This window comes from Solea senegalensis, linkage group LG10, assembly GCF_019176455.1.
Source record: "Solea senegalensis isolate Sse05_10M linkage group LG10, IFAPA_SoseM_1, whole genome shotgun sequence".
Classification (NCBI taxonomy): domain Eukaryota; kingdom Metazoa; phylum Chordata; class Actinopteri; order Pleuronectiformes; family Soleidae; genus Solea; species Solea senegalensis.
This window is the reverse complement of record NC_058030.1, coordinates 15,165,557-15,183,079: the sequence shown is the minus strand read 5'-3', so window position 1 is coordinate 15,183,079 and position 17,523 is coordinate 15,165,557. Positions and strand designations below refer to the sequence as shown.

At 41.0% G+C, this 17,523-nt stretch overlaps 1 protein-coding gene across 4 annotated transcripts in view; it reads right to left on the bottom strand.

The window, feature by feature from the left end:
* reln (reelin) overlaps positions 1 to 17,523 on the bottom strand; it is an 80,795-nt gene that overhangs the window by 48,279 nt on the left and 14,993 nt on the right. For all 4 annotated transcript variants that reach the window (XM_044035783.1, XM_044035784.1, XM_044035785.1 and 1 more), the window contains exons 2-3: positions 15,934 to 16,041; positions 1,004 to 1,142 (exon numbers count right to left, since the gene is read on the bottom strand). In XM_044035783.1, the coding sequence (XP_043891718.1) occupies positions 1,004 to 1,142; positions 15,934 to 16,041 (247 nt within the window). The remainder of the gene's footprint in view (positions 1 to 1,003; positions 1,143 to 15,933; positions 16,042 to 17,523) is intronic.

Below are 17,523 nucleotides of genomic sequence, written 5' to 3'. Positions count from 1 at the left end.
AACACTGATATGCAATTTCCAAAATATTTAATGTTTTTGAAAAAGGATGACTCGTGATAAAATAAGAAAAATAAACAAGGGATTAGTTTGCAGTTTAACTATAAAGCCATTAAAATGATTCAAATGATTACAATGTGTGCATCAAAAGGTTTTCTTCCTAAGTCTGAGAATTACCTTTGTCAAAAGTATAAATACTGTAAATATTTGTGCATTTTTTCTCAACCACCCGTGTAATGCAGCGTAATGTTGCTGTGACTTTGCGTGAGGCAGATTTATGACAATGCGCCATTTTCCTCTGTGTTTCTCCAACAACAACTGCTAAATGCATTTTGACTGACTATTAACATTGGGCAGTAAATCAGAGTTAGAGTGTGTTTCCAGACAGACATGGGGGAAATGATGAAGAGTAAGATAAACCAAGCGTGGGTGGATCTGACCAACAATTCACACTCCTTCTGTTAGTGACCATGGACCATTGTTTAAATCCATCCATTACAAAACGGTATGATAGAACTTATACTGAAACTGTTTGCTGCAGACCAAACAAGGTATAAAGATTGGGCAATTTAAATTAAACAATGGAAATACAGAAAATAGAGCCCACTGAATAAGATTGGGAAGATTTCTATTAATTCCCAGAAGAGTCAACACACACACGCACCTGTCACAACACAGGCCATGTCAAGCAAGGTAATTAGGATGTAAACAGCCATTATAACCTTGTCCCTGTTTTAACCTGTTTCCAGTCAGCATGCAGGCTTTCTCTGAGAGGAAGGCAATTCAACATCCTTTCTGCCCCTTCACTCTCTTTGGGTCAATATGTGGCCACACAACAGTAACAGATATTACTGTTACAGTTTACGACTTCCTTGTCATGGCACGATTCAACGTGTGGCAGCTGTAAAGGTCCTATTCTGCATCACAAGTGTATCTTGTTTGTAATTTGTCTTTTTCCAGACACTTTTTCATAACACACACACACACGCACACACACACGACTTACAGGAAGTTGACGCAACCAGTGCCAGGTGGTGGAGCGATCCAGACAAAGCTGAAGCTGGTAGAGGGCTGGTGGCTCACGTGAGAAGCTACAACACTGCAGACAAACTGGGTTGCGCCGAACTGACGCGCTGGCATCACACCTGCAGCAGGGAAAAAAAGAATAAATGAGACACTGAACAATTGTAAGTTTGATACTGTTTTATGCTATTTTAAAAACATTTTAATGAAGCTATACATTTCGATTGCGGCTGGTTGTGCCATCATAAACCTTGCTCTCTGCAGCATGATAATTTGTCACACACAGTCCCACCTCTATTTTGTCTTACACTGCAAAACATACTGTAGCTGTGGTAGAAAGGAATATACTAACACAAGATTCCCACTAGCAGCCTTTAAATATTAATTCACACTCAACTACAGTTACATCATCAAACTGTGAGAGATTACCAAAACAATTTCAAACATGTCTGTCCACACTGATATTAATTTATCCTGAAAGTAATCGATTGGCATATTCAACTGAAGAAAATATACATGTGTGATATACACAATATTCATAGTAGAAAAGAGGATGTTGCCGTCTAACGATGTCTGGAGTCTTGCACATAAATACCCGATTCTGCTTTCCTTCTGTTTGCTCTTTGCTTCATTCCTCACTTGTTTGATCTCATGCCATTGTACTATTACTTTTCTTTTTCCATCCAGTGGTGTCCTACTGTTTTCCTTTTACTCTTTCATTGCCTCCTGCTTCCCACTTACTTCTCATTCACCTCATTACCTTTGTTCTTTTTTCCCTCTCTACTTCTCTCCTTTCACCAGTTTTTTTTTTTTTCTTTCTGGACCCTCTCCCATTGAGCTGACACCACATAACAGCGTTCATATTAATCGAGGTCTGTGTCCGGCTATGATTGCACCGATGAAATGACATCATGTCACACAATCTTTCCCTCATATCACAGAGGGCAAGGGCAAGAAGCTGCTGGACTCATCAATCACTTCGCAGACTACAGAACAGTTAAATAATTTACTTTAACTATACAGTTTTGTGATGCAACAACTATCACAATGGAATATGCATTTGAGACATGTGCATCTGAGCAGACAAATTAGACATTTTACCTAATTGCAACACACATAGTCAACAATTTGGTCCAGCTCACACAAGGCAAATTCAGCCAGTTTTAAAAATGTACCCATCATCCCATCTGTGTATGAATGTGGATTTGCTCTGAGCTACAAGGCTCTGCTGGTTGGCCTTTGCTCGTTATAACATGTGTACACAGTCTTCTCCTTTCTCCTCAATCATATCTCACTCCGCTGAAAACATAATCAGCAATGATTAATAACATTGGAGCTTTAATATCCTCTGGCTCAATGTGCAAATCAATATGCAAAAAAGTGTGTGTGTGTGTGTGTGTGTGTGTGTGTGTGTGTGTGCATGTGTGATGCAAAACTAATTATTTAAGGAGAAATAATTCCACCCTTTTCTGACAGTAATAAATTTGACATCATATATTACATCCATAAAAAGCACCATAAATGTTTCTGTTGCCCGTGTGTAAGTCTGCATTTGTGTAGGGTTGCATGAAACATATACCGATGTGTATGTAAGTGTGTGCCGCGGTGCAAACAAAACTAGTTATCATTGCCGGTGGATGTTTTTAGATGGAGTAGGATGCATTTATTTTACCCTGTGGGATTTTGAATGGAATTGTAATTCCTCTCATCAAATATTAAACTCTTTAACTGGAGGTCAAAATGATTAATTATCAAAGCAACATGATTTAAGAGGGTTTTACATGGTGCTGATATATTGTGGCATGATGTGCAAGTGCATGCCGTATGTGATCCTAATTGTCAAATTTACAAGGCGTCAAGCAAAGCAGCCCTTTACATTGACAAGGAGCGGGTGGTGTGTAATAACAAACTGAGGTGTAATCCCCCACTATTAGCACTGCTGTTCTCCCATCACATGCTGCAGTCTCTCTGCATAATGGCCTGGATTTAATCCTTAGCAAACACATATGTACTGATATGGAGAAACGCATATAAACACACATTACTGTCTGGTATTATTGCTGTGTTGTTTGCTAGAGCGAGATCCCCTAAGCACAAACATACAGAACAGCAGAAATTGTATGTGTTTGTCTCATGAAGCACTAAGGGCAACACACTTTAATACATCTTTTCTCTCTTTCTTTTAAACTGCGATATCCATGCTGTTGCTACACAAATTTGTCGCAACAAAGGCAGTCAAGACAACAATTTTAGCACTAATTGTCCAATTTAGGGGTCGGAGCAATAAAGGAGAAGTGCTGTGACTGTTTCTCATGACATTGCCATGACGCCATTTGAGAATCCCTGCAAATGTGAATGATACAAGCTTATTGGGTCTCATGGCAATGGAAATGCTATCTGGAAAGCTGCAGAGACAATGAGAACAGAAAAAGCTTGGTGATGGAGTTAAGCAGCAGACTGAGCAGAGGAGATAGCAGACAGTAAAGAGTTGTGGCAAGTGTGTACAGAAGAACTTTAACAATAAATCAATCATTTAAAAGAGTATTTATGGTTATGAGGCTGCCACCCATCAGTGAGAAAAAGAAAAATGAGGGAAGGCTTCCAATAAAAACTTAAGTGTTAGAGTGGTTTTTGATTTACAGTTATGAAAAACTCTAGTAAAACAAATCGAGCTAATGTTCAACAGGCTACTGTAACTCTTGCTCAGTTAGGAAAACAAACAAACAAAAAAAACAACAATGGATCAAGTTAGAATAAACATAAAATTCAATGTTTGTAACATTTATAACACTGTGAGAAAATTCAGGACATAAGGAAAAGGAGAACGGTACAGAGAGAACTGATGATATGGCTGAGCAGAGAGCAGTATGGCTAGTGTGAAGATGAAAAGGCAGACTGATGCACTCCAGGACACAGCAGCGCTGGGACTCAATACCACTCACAGAATTTCTATTCCCACTTGAAAAATACACTCAGGCATAAAAATGCAAATAACGATACTAGTCCCTTTCATGTCTTGCTGTGGAAAGAGCGAGAGAGAGAGAGAGAGAGAGAGAGAGAGAGAGAGAGCGAGCGAGAGAGAGAAAAAAATCACTATTATTCAATGAGAGCATTCAATGAAATCCCAAATGTCCCAGTGAAACAACAAGCTTAAGTAAACCTGGAGTGAGAAAAAAGAAAGTTCTGAAATTCCTGGTTCTGCCCAGGGGGATGAGCAGAGAATCTGAGAAACAGACTATTTTGTCATTGTGATAAAAAATATATATAACACAGCACTACCTGATATGCAGGGGTCACACACACTGCAAACACTCCTCATTCCTTTATTCCCAGTTGACCTATCAGTTCTTTGTTCTTCAAGATCTCTGGTAAGTATAATGAATATTTACTTTATTATTATTATACTTTGTGATGTTTTTTAATCCCATCCTTTCTCATGACATCCCCCAAAAACCTCTTAATGTGATCAAATGCCACAGTTAGAACGGGACTAATAGAGAGATCTGCACATGGACTCGTTATCACACTGTCCGCCACACGCAGGCATGTCAGTGGTGTTGCATTCACACTTATTTTGGAAAAGTATCAGTGAGTCCACTTCAAATTCAGTAAACAGCCACACTGGGATTTTGAAGGACACCAATAGTCAAATGCACACATTCAAATACATGCACTCACTCTCTCACACACACACAGTTCTTTCTTTGACATGCAGATTGGGCACTTATGAGCTGTCAGCAGTGATTAATGGCAAGGGAAAATGACCTGTTAACTCCCACGATATGACTGGGCAGAGCATGTTTCATAAATATGGACGGACACACACACACACACTTAAATATGCATAATTTGGCTTGCCCACACACAAACTCATTCAGATACACAGAGACACAGGAAATGGGTGTGTCTGGATTTTAGAGGTCATATGTTGGTTGTAGGACTGTCAGCCCAACATCAATCTCTGCTGGTAATTGCAGTGAATTTTTAAAGCACCACATAAAAAGGAAGTGGGAAGTTCACCGCCTCCTATTTATTCATATTCAGTCCATCAGTGTCTCCAGTATTGAAAAAAAATCAAATTTTTTTCCCCTTTCCATCTGGTCTGTCTCTTTTAAATATGTAAACAATTTATTTCACATCTGTCTATGTAGGCTGTAACATCTCCTTATTCAGACGGTACAAATGTGTCCATCTTCATAGCTCACTTTGCAAAGCTAATAAGCTTTCCACAGCCAAACTGAAAACAAGTAAAATAGATGGAGTGAGAATTCTCCCTGATGGAGCAGATGGGCAATCGGTGGCTCAGCCTGGCATTGACTTCACACTGTAGGACCAGCAGAAGCCAGTCTAACTGGCATTAGACCTAATAGATAGATAGGCTTTGTGACTTGTGAGTATAATCCAGAGACACCATTCAAACTGATGAGTCCATTTACCAGAATCATTCAGAGTTTATATCCACCATTTGACATCTGGTAAGCACTAAATAGCTGTTGGAATTTGCAGTCAATATTACACAACTGTCCTTCAGCAGTGTCTGGCTCTGCAGCAACAGGAAAGTAGTTTACATACATGATCTGGTTGGTTGATTGGACTATATCAAGCTCCATTAAACGGTTTAAAGATAATTTCAAGCCCGTAAAAAAAGAAAGAGAAAAGATTTCTGATTTCCACTCTCTGTTGCTAAGCAAATGCTGACAAGTTGGAAAATACAATTCAGTCCCAGAAGGTCAGAGGATTCTGGGTGCTTGTTTCTTTATTTCTCACTGAATCTGGTGTCTCTTCTGTAGCACAGTTCTTTGTATTTACCATGTGCACTTTTAATGTCAGAGGAAAACATGGAACCGTAAACACAGATGCACACAACTGTGTTTGTCTGCACAGTTTGCTCGGAGCGTAATGTGTAAAAGGAGATTAGACTATTTGATTTTTGTCGAGGGAATTTATATTCCTCACCAGTCATTAGTGGTTTTTTGATTAAAAACTGAAAATTGGGTCTCATTTTACGAGCACAAATTAACATTAACGATGCACAACGTTTCCTGTGTTGTAGTGTTCATTTTTGTGCGGTGTGTATGTAGGTGCACATTCTCTCACATGCCCAGACTGTGAAATTTCAAAGGACAACACCCCAGATATAATTTGGAGAGCAGCAGACCCATTAAAGGTTCATATTTCATGTGGTAATTCTTAAAGTCTGTCATAAAACTACTGGAGCATTAACATGTGTTATTAAAAGCCTGCGAATGTATGGGAATCTGTCAAGATCCATAATAATGCCTCTGTCAACACGTTTCAGGAGAAGGCCGCACAATGGCGACATAAATGATACATCACAACAGTGCTGACAGTCTGAGTAGGGACCTCATATGCTTTGTGCAGTCTGAATGACCCCACGCTATGTGAGTGTTTGTGCGAGCCTGTTGTGCTGCATTCACCCTTTCTTCCCAACACCATCTTCAGCCCGTCAGCTGGACGGCAGGCACATGACAACCTGACTCTTATCAGCCATTGGCTGAAATGGGCATCCATCTCAGCATCTGCCAATCACAGTGTCATGGAGACAGGTTGGCAGCGTTGTGGTGATGGCAGGGGTCCGGCACAGCATTGCCAGGAGGAAGCTGTGTGTTAATATGGATGGTGAAAGATGCCAGCGGATGGGGAAAAGGGGTAAGAGACTCTGTGGGAAAAAGTGAGGGGGAGGCGTTTGTGTTTAAATGACAGTAAAGGACACCTGGAGGTTCACTGAGCAGTATACACAAAATAAGTAAACAAACAAGTGCTTATGAAAGATTTACTGGGCATGGGTATGTTTTTACATTGTTATGATTTCCCATGTTTTTAATTGAGTGTTTTGTAAAAGACATAATTTGTGTTAAGAACAATGTTTGCCTTCATTGTTTTGCTCCAAGAATCTGACCAGTTTCTGTCCATATGCATACATTAACGGAACAATTTCTCTTTCATTTAGGCTTCCATTGTATGTCACAGCATCCCTCATCCATCATCCATAAACTGCTGAAGTCGAGGCCACACACACACGCGCGCGCGAATGCACTTGCTTTCATTGCTACAATATGTCCCATATGTGTTATGTCTACAGAAACCAACAATCCAAAACTAAAAGAGGATAAAAGAAGAAAATAACTGTAATTGTGTAAAGCTACAATTCTACTTCTTTCAATAACAAAGAGCTATAAGCCACACAAGCATGAATGATAAATGGAATAAAGGAACACCAGTGGAGCATGATATACCCTCCTGAACTAATGTGTCATAATTAAAATTAATGTTGTTCAGAATCAAACAAGTGTTGTGTATTTTGGAGTTCCGCCTTTTATGATCGATGAGACTTCTTCCTATTTGCACAGCCCCACAATCCATCTCAAAGGCGCACTCACACACTCTTCAATGTGCTGCTTACTGTATTTTATAACCAAATGGATGCACATACATAAGGTCCAACAAGAAAGAACATTAGTCACATGACCAGACATTGCAGAACCAAGCCAGCAGTTTAGCAGTGCCGTTTAAAGATGCTATATATTCTGTTGTTTCAATTAGAATAAATAGATGATTATTTACCAAATATTGTATGTTGAGTATCAAACATAATTTCTTTACTAACCACGAGTCTACAGTGGTGGAAAGCAATGTTGATAAATCTTATTTTGCTTCTACTGAATATTCAACAATAACTATACAGCAACTAGTCTACTGCAAAGATGGAGCGCTGCTAAAAAAAAAGCACACAATCTTTTGCCTTGTAAACACAAGTTGGCTGAAACTTATAGAAACAATGATTATTTGTAAAAAAAATGTGGTACCTTTAAGCTGTTTTCGTTTGGAATGAAAACCAAAAATGAGCACCTGAAATATTGGTCTCATTGTATCCTTGAAGTACAGTATAGGTCAAAATGGTGCCAGATGATCTGCAAACTGTTTACAAAAGACAATTTTGTTTTTAAAAAGTATTCTTCTCTTCTAAGTGTGACTTAATGAAGGGTTTGATTATTTGACTTTCAATGTTTATTGCCTTGTTAAATCTGTCTGATGACACTGCAACATTTTTAGAATGTAAAATCCATGTCTGTTTTAATCTGATAAAGATTAAAACATATACAATTGCCAGGGTGAAGTGCTGCTGAATTACCTAATTGGAGCAACAGCCAGGCCTGCTAAGAGCTGGTGTTGTGATGTTTATGGAGCAGCACCCAGTCGAAGACAACTTCATGCCGCAGGAGAGGCTTATACCACACTGGTTGGCAAAGTCATTCACCTTCCTTCATCTCTCTCTACTTGAGCACCTATTTCCTCTGCCATACCTCCACCATCCCTCCATCCATCCATTTATCAAGCCCACAAGCGACAGCCTTCTGTGGGTATGTGTCATTGTAGCATGGCGGGCACACAACACAGCTTTACTGGCAGGCGCCAGGGCTAATTTGATTTTTAATTCAACAAGACTCCTCGGCTAATAGTTTGAGTTGTGGATTAATTAATCTGATTTGACTTGTGCTAATTCATTGCACCCACATCCCTGATTCCCACCCATCACAGCAGAACGCAGGCAACCTGGTGAGGCCATGTCTCATACATACACATGCTGAGTATGAGAGACAGTGACCTGAGGCGACAGGTGAGGAGCAATGGGAGGGCCTTAGGAAAGCAAATCATAGGGTGTGTGATGCATTTGCATGCATGTGTATTTACAGGATGTGTGTGTGTATGTGTATTTAAATGTGTGTATGAAGGAGGCTGGAGCTGAGCCTGGTTTGACAGAGGAGTGCTGGGAGGCAGCCTGGCTCTCGTAAGGAGGGCAAAACATAGAGAAGGTCATCAACTATTTTTGTTGCCAAAATATGGGTCAGATTGTATCTGGGTGAGTGGTTCAACAATAACTCCTATAAAAGGAAAAAAAATAAAAAATATGGCAGTCGAGCACACCTTTTCTTTTCTGAGGCTTTAAGAGGGTAGAGACCCAGATCCAGAGAGGGCTCTACAAGGACAAACCAGAACTTCATTATCTCAGAGAGTCAGAGAGAGCACTTTCACTGTTTCAAATACTCGGTGAGATAACTTGAATACAACTCCAGCCAACTTTGAAAGTTCCACAGATACCCACACAGACGCACAAGGTGCATGTAGACGTATAGTACAGTTTCATATCACAAGACAACAAAGACTATTTTCAAACTCAGCTTGTCGCTGTTTTAAAATGATGCAGACCCACAATTGTTCACAGAGATGTGTCAATCTGAGAAGTATTTGAGTCAAAGCTTTCTCTGTCTTTATTCTATCTTTATTTATCTCTCCTCTCTCTTTCTCTGGCATGTAACCAACCTCTCTGCATGGCAGAAAATAACAGTGCTTTACTCAAGAGAGACCACACATGGGAGAAACAGCCTACGCCTGCTGCTCTCTCCTGCAGGACAAAAAATAAAATAGAAAATAAAACTGCCCAAAAGCTCATACAACACTTTGAAATCTCCATCACAGTCAGTCAAGCTCTTGTTTTCTATCTCTGCTCCCTGTGTTACCCTGGACCTTTTATACCATACATTTGGATGCAAAGTACTGAGAATAAAGGAAAAAGCACTCAAATCCTCAGCATGTGCATACAAATATATGTGTGCACTCACACACAGCAAGTCAGGATACACTCATGCATGAACATAGATACACATACTGAACCCTACATACTCATACAAATGTAAGAACAACTAGTGAAGCTGTGGGAGTTCAAAGAAGGGACCATGTTTTCCAAGAGAGTTAGAGCTCAGTGAAACAGTAAATTCCCAGCAGCAGTGTTCCAGCAGGTCTGCCATCACACCTGAGAGGCAAGACCTATGCTGCTGGAATGTATGGCCAACACGAAAACACCAGTCCATTGTGGAGCTACTTTTAATTATTAATGGATTGTACTGTTTTCAGTTTGAATGGCTTGACAGTATGGCTGCTTTTTGTTTCTTAGGAAGCTTTGCACATGAGGCTCTATGACTTGCCATACACATAAGCATTTCTCTGGACGCATAAACAGCCACCAGTTTAGCCACCTGGCAGTGTGAGATCAATGGGGGGAGGACATGGTGGGCAATGGGAGCAGCAGAACAGCAGCTCAGACCAGAGGGCCGAGAGGGGTGGGGAAGTCCTGTGCCAGCAAAGATGGGAGATTTACAGCAAGCCAACCTGGCTGATTGTGAGCCTGATCTAATACTGTGCTGCAGAGAACACAAATCACCTCCCATACATAACCCTGCCCCTGACAACTCATTTCATCTCCTACACTAATGAATTCATCATCAAGAGGGATCTGCTCTTGGTGCCTCAGCCCTGAGCAGAAAAGGAATGATGGCTAAGATAAGTCATCATCATCATTATTAACAACATTACCACCACCATCACCACCACCACCACTCAGCTAACTCTTCAAGTGCAACAGTTTAGGCTTGTGCAGTGTCCTTGGCAGTTTTGCAACAGGAGAACTTTGACTGTGTTCAAGGTTATTATGAAGAAGGATGTCAGAGTGAATGTGTCACAGACTCACATCCCGAGTGTGCGAAATCAGCATGCGAGTGTATATGTCAATGGAATTTGAATATGCTGTGTTATGAGTGGATAAGTTGGTGAGTGTGAGAGCTCTTATGGTTGCAAGCATGTGTGTATGTGTGTATCTATGCGTTTGTATGAGGGAGTCTAAGCGGCACAGTCAGGGAGCTGTCAGCTGAGAACCAGGGAGCAGGCTGATCACAGGAATGGAGGGTGTTTGAAGTCTCCTAGGGACTGACAGCTTCTCTCCCCATGGGAACCTCTTCCCTTGCCCCTTCTCTCCTCTCTGCACCTTCTTTATATCATTCCTCTTTATGCTCCATCTCTCCCTACACAGTATCTCCTTCTAAGATTTTCTCATCCTATTGATGGAGGAGTATGCAGAAGCACACTTGTGGTCTCCTGGGACTGTTAGGGCTATGTGTGTGAAAACACAGAGGTTCCAAAACAAGGCTTTGTTCAGGAGGCTGAAGTGTGTCTCTGTAAATACTGACAAGATGAGCTGCCATCTTCCTGACAGTCTGACATTCTGGCTGACATTCAATCTGGTTTGGTGGCAAGGGTGCCGACAGACGACCTTCAGCCTTGAAAATGATGTGTGTGTGGAGATGTATATTTGAATTGTGCATAATAGGATAGAAAGACCATTCATTATGGTTATATATTTTTCATTTTTGGCATGTGTGGGTGGCATGAATACACTTCTGACTACATACCCTCTCTGGCCCTTCCTCCACAGGTCAAGGTGCAGCAGGATCTCATCTCTGATCGGGGTGTGTGTTAGCATGAGCCCATCCGTCATGTGTTGGCTGAATGTCCAAGTCACTTAGACAGACAGCCAGATCCATCATATCTAGATGGGGACTAATGCTTGCTAACGGAAGTCAACCACCCCACAAATACATACAAATATGCAAATTAACAACAATATAAACATCACTCGACACACAACCCATCCATCAATGACCAGTTTCAGCGGCTCAGCGTTGGCACAGCCACACCAATCAGCCACTCCTTCAGAGGGAGTGATGGAACACCATCAGCTCATCTTCCGTCCCTCCTTTCCTCTCCTTGTATTATTCACATACTGTCTCCCTTTAATTTGTAACCATTTGCCATTTTTCATGCATGATTCGCAGGATTTTCTCTTTTCACTCTCCACTCAGGGCCAATACTCACGTTGGCATTTTTATCTATCATTTTCATCTTATAGCTTAAAGCCTTCTCCTCCTTCTAAGTGCCTTTGATTCATCATCATAATTACAATTCAGCTAAATAATTTTTCTACATTAATACATATACTGTCTTTATGTTTGAATGAATAATAATTAAAAAAAAAAAATTGTCATTACTTTAGCAAGTGCAAATCAATCATGTGTCGTGTTTCTTTCCATCCAGGGGAGCAATATATCATCTCATCATTGCGGTGTTCTTTTGTCTACCCAAACCAAATACTGTAAATCAAGAGGAGGTTTATCTGTGTAAGCCATTGTTTTCATCATTAAATCTTTGTAAATGCTAGTTTGAAGGTGTAGGTAGGATCGAAAGCAAACATGTTGGAATGGAAAGAAAGAGCTGCTATAGAGTAAAAGTCAAAGGAGTAAAAGACTAAGCAATTCTCCAGCATCTGACTCTGTCTAGACCTTTTTTGTTTTTCTAGCAGTGTGTATACACATCCTCTTCACACAACTCAGACAGTTTATAATCTTTATAATTTTGTTGTCAAACTCTTCTGCAAAATAAAACACAACACATTATTTTCCACACCCTACATCATCTGTTAGCTGAAAATTGAGACTTCATGATGCCCAAAATGAAAGGATGAGTTTCTGTCGTACCTAAGAAAAAGAATAATTGCTGCAGATGTGACTCAGTCAGACTAATTTATAGGGCACATGGGCACATTTGCAAAGACCACAGACACTTTACACTCTTGTGTTCTCCCTCTTTCAAGAAGACAAGTCTCCCAAACGTAATATTGTTTTTAGCGCTAGGTTTGTCTGATTCTATGCTAAGTCATACAGCAAAGCAATAACAACATTAAAAGGGTCTACGGTTAACCACTCGGTGACTAGTGTCCTGTCTTAAGGTACAGATGGAATGAGGCTTTGGTAATATGAAGCAGCAGTAATTCAGTCCAGAAGCCAAAAATACAGCATTCCTAACACTACCCCGATTGCCACCCAAACTACTCCATCACACTAATTTGACAATGAGTGGGTGTTGAGTTCTGATGACACAGTAAAAATGTCTTTTCCTCAAAGCTTCACATTTTTTTTTCATTTTTTTTTTTTATTTTACAAATGCACTGTGAAGTGCATTGTTATTCTGAGGGAGTGAAAGCTCGTAAAATGTCTCAACATAATATTTGTTTGAGTTTGCAGGATGTCTGTATTAGTGGACATGACAAAACAATAGGGGATAAGAAAGGGACCGGTGATGTAGGGTGTGTATTTGCATGAAGTTTAGTCATATATACAGGCATACATGAACATGTACTGGTTTTATGATTTTTTTTTACCCATTAAATACCAGTGAAGAGTGACATGGGAGGAAGAGGGTTATTATCTTTTTAGAGGCTGGCATGCAGTCATCCAGTCTGCTCAATGACATAGCTCTGACCACACCAACCACCAGACATCCCAAACACCATGTACAAACACTAACCTCTCTGTCTCTACAACTCCCTACATTTATCTGTTTCCTCAGCCTCAATTTTTCACCATTTCAATCCATTTATGTGCCTCATATGGTCATCTGTCTCTTTCTCAGTAAATACAGGATATACAATTCATAATCTGCTGTCACTTGGGATTTAATACAAAATACATTCTAATTTGCAACCTGAAATTCTCTTCGTGTGTGCAGTCATCTGGTGATGGTGCAGTGAGGTTTCATTCTTCTCATGCTGGAGCTTATGCCGGTTCCTGCTCTGATACATCTGTCAACCACATGTTCACCCAGCTAGCCACTGCTCCAACAGCTGTACACAGCTTGAGTGAGTACTCTTAAGAGTTGGTTTCTCCTTGGAATTCTGTGTATGTGTGGGTGTATGCATGTTGCTGTCCACGTGTATCTGTGTCCCCTATGTGCCCTATGTGCCTCCAGTGAGGAGGATTGGAGCCACATCATATCTTCTACAACAAACACCAAACCCAGAAAACTCCTTCATGGAATTGAATGACCCTTTTGTCCTCACAAATCCTGTAATATTTGTCAAAGCAACGATGGATAGCAAGCTGCATCACATTCAATTATTGCTCTGCTGCATTTTCTCAAAGCATTTTCAAACACAGAGTCTTTTTTACATAGTAATGTCAATGGGTTTGCATGAACTCATTAATGACACTCTCCCTCTCAGGAAGCATCCAGCATCAGGCCTCCCAAGGCTGAGGACTCAGATGCAACATACTACTGTAAAGCATAGTATACAGGCTAATTCAGGTTGCAGCCACTGGGTTATACGGTATTTTTTTCATATAAATCCCATCTTCCCTTTCCATCCCAATTGTGCAGATAAATCATATCACAGAAAAAGGAAACAATAAGTTACTCAGTAATGGATAGTAATCATACTTCTGTTTCATTTGAACATCTCTGCTTAGCAGATTGAACATACCTTAATAGACGGCTGTGGATCCACACACCTTTCAGAAACCCACAGTCCCACAAGCTACTGCCATTTAATGTTTCAGTGCAACCCTTCCCTTGAAATTTTTCAAAATAATGAGAGTGAAGCAAAGGTGATGCAATCCTTGCACGGATGCCTCCCTATTGAAACTGGGCTGCCAAGAGTAAAACTCTGCCCCTGGCTGGGGTGAAGTCAGCGTCTAAGGAACAGTGGAATTAGTCAGGATAAGTGAACCCACTGCACAGAAGTTCTAGGCCAGTAGCCCTGTTCTCAGAGGACTTCTTTAGGACTGGTCCATCACCCTTAGAAAACTTCCACCCTTTCACACCAGGGCTCCAGCAGAGTGCAGAATTTTCAAAGATGGCTCTCCTTCACCTTTCAAAACCAAAATCTAATCAATTCATTCTTGAGTCCATATGAACTGTACAGCCAATTTGAAGGAAAATCCTCAGGATATTCCAGAAAAATCACAAGAATGGGATGAGTGGATTTACCACCTGTTTGACAACTACAATATTAATGTCATAATACTGTAGATTTGCAATTTTAACAGCAATCTTCATCCTTGGATTCATCATTTATGCTATTCAATGACAACCTGTAACCAGATGACCACATGACCTGCTGACCATTAACATGTAGTTCTATGACATTTGAAGTTTGGTTTTGTTTCTCTGAGGTCTCACTCCAATGTCTTCTCCTCAGCTCACATTCAGTTCACATGTTTGTGTTTGCTCAAAAATCAGTGAAAATCCAGTTGGCAGAACCACAGTCACATCATCATCACTCCTCCTCCACCCATGGCCTGTCACAATGGGTGTGAACAACTGGTCTTGTACTCTGTCTGGGAACAGATGTGAATCACTCAGCTGGATTACGCTCTGGAGTTCCAGATCTAATGGCGCATTTCCACCGGCTCTACTCGCCTTGCCTCGCCTTGCCTCGCCTTGCCTCCCCTCGATTAGGTTGCATCTTCACTACAAAAGTACCTACTTAACGTGGGCGGTCATCACTGCACGGAAACTGCAGTGACTTCGTTTTATACACGACACACACACACACGAGTGACTAGTGACTTTACACCAGACTCAGCCTCCTACTCCTACACAGCCTCCTACTCCACAGACTACAGCGGTCTGTGATGCCACTCGCGATCGCCAGTGCTGTCCCTAAATACACCACTCCACTTTAAGAGACTCCTGTTTAATATAGAGGTTTCCCTGGTAGTTGTTGGAGATTAACCCACGTTGTTAGGATTATTAAGTAGTTTTAAATGATCTACAGTTTGGCGCTGTTCAGCTTGATTTCTGTGTGGGAGGTCTCTTACTGTGACGGGACTCAGCGGCCGGCAGTCTGACCAATCATGGCATAGTACCTACCTGGTACCAGGTACCAGGCTACTGGAAACGCTACTTAAACTGTGCCACGGCGAGGCGAGTAGAGCCAGTAGAAATACGCCATAAGGGGCTGTCCACAAGAAAAGTAGCAAGCGTATAACATTTATTTTACTTAACTGCTAAACATGCAAACTCTTGTAGCTGGTTGCAAACATCCATTTCAAAATAGCGTTACCTTGAATTATGTGATGTGTGTAGATGAGAAAGCCACACTTCATCACACACATCTGGGCTGATGCATAATCGTAGATGTCTACTTCACGATTCATGTTAAAGACGATTCTTTAAACAACAGCACCCGTAGAGCCCAATAACACTAGAGCCTAATGAACTTACCAAAGCCAAAGGCAGCTGGAGCAGGGATGGGAGCTGACTGGACTGGTGTGGAGGTGTAGAGGCCAGTCACCAGCAGACCATCAAACGATACACTGGTAGAGATGGTTACTGTAGAGAGAGAAAAAGCACAACATTTAAGGCTGGTGCTACTCTAAAGCCGTGCGTTATAGCAATACCGCATCCAATTGTCCTCATAAATGCAAATTATGAAATATAATACAATATCCTTGTGTTTTACTGGCCATTTAACTCACAAAAGGACTGGGGTACAAACTGATCAGCTGTCAGAGATCTGTCCAAATACAAAGCTATAGGTTCACACTTTGATTGCAGGTTGAGCAGATAATTAGCTGGTGTGATGTGCATAAGCATGTATCGATCCTTAACATCCTGCTACTAATGAGTACAGTGCTCAGGTGTTAACAGACCATTAATTAGGAAATCAGTAACACCAAATGCCCTGCAGGTGGAGAGGATGTGCAGGCAGGTGTTAGAACAAACACGTAAGTGCACACACAAGCAAAACTACAGAATCTGCTGAAAGGGGGATCAAGTCATGTTTTTCTAAATCAAACAAAAAGAAAGCAATATAAACCTACTGACTATTATTGTTGTGGCAAATGTACAAAAAGAAAGTGATGAGCTAATTGGCTGTAAACCTGATAGCCGTGGGATTCATCACACACAGCTCAACACAAACAGTAGGAGAACAATCAACTGCCGTTAGTCTTTTATCCAGCTGTACAAATCTATAGCTTAGTGAATCCAGCCGCAAGTTAGCTATTGATCTGCCCAGTAAACAGAGACCCTGAGTGACGGGACCACAGAGCCAACTACATTACTGGAGGAAGACAGCTGAGCCACTGGACTGCTTCCAGCCAGACAGATCAGAGCACAAGGGAAAAGTCAGTGGTTCAAAGAACTGTCTTGAAAATATTTGCTTGTGATGAGGTTGAAATCCTTTCAAGGCATTGTTATTTCCTGACCCTGGAATCCCCCTGTTTTTTGGGGAAAACTGAACGGGAAAAGGAGGAGACACTTGTGGTGTTGGTGTGTTTTTAGTAACAATAGCTACATGTCAGTTTGGCCATGGGCGTTTATTCTTCTGGGCTTGGTGTGTTTCATTGTGAGAATGTGGGCAGAACAGACTCTTGTGTGGCCCACTCTCCCTGTCTGTCTGTCTGTCTGGGTGACTCCATTAACACATACTCACCCAAGCTACAAAGCACTTGTATGTGTCTGAAAGTGTGTGTCTGTGTAGATTGGATGTGCTACACCCTGTCTTAAAAGCATGGTTCAGCCCATCTTTCCCCCATATCAAAGCCTCAATAATTGATCCCACAACGATCTTTATTATATCCAGACATCTCCTCCTCTTATTTCATGTCACAGACTTTATACAAATGGTTACTCACAAAATATTAAAGAGGAAGGTGATTTAGCTGCATGGTGTAAAAACATTCAAGTATCAATAGAGAAATACAAGTACAAAATCTCTGTTATTTGCAGTTATTGGGTTTTCTTTACGAGTGGCTCGAAAACACTGTTAGCAATAATGCGTTCTGTATTCTCTTTTCCTTGTCAGCTCTG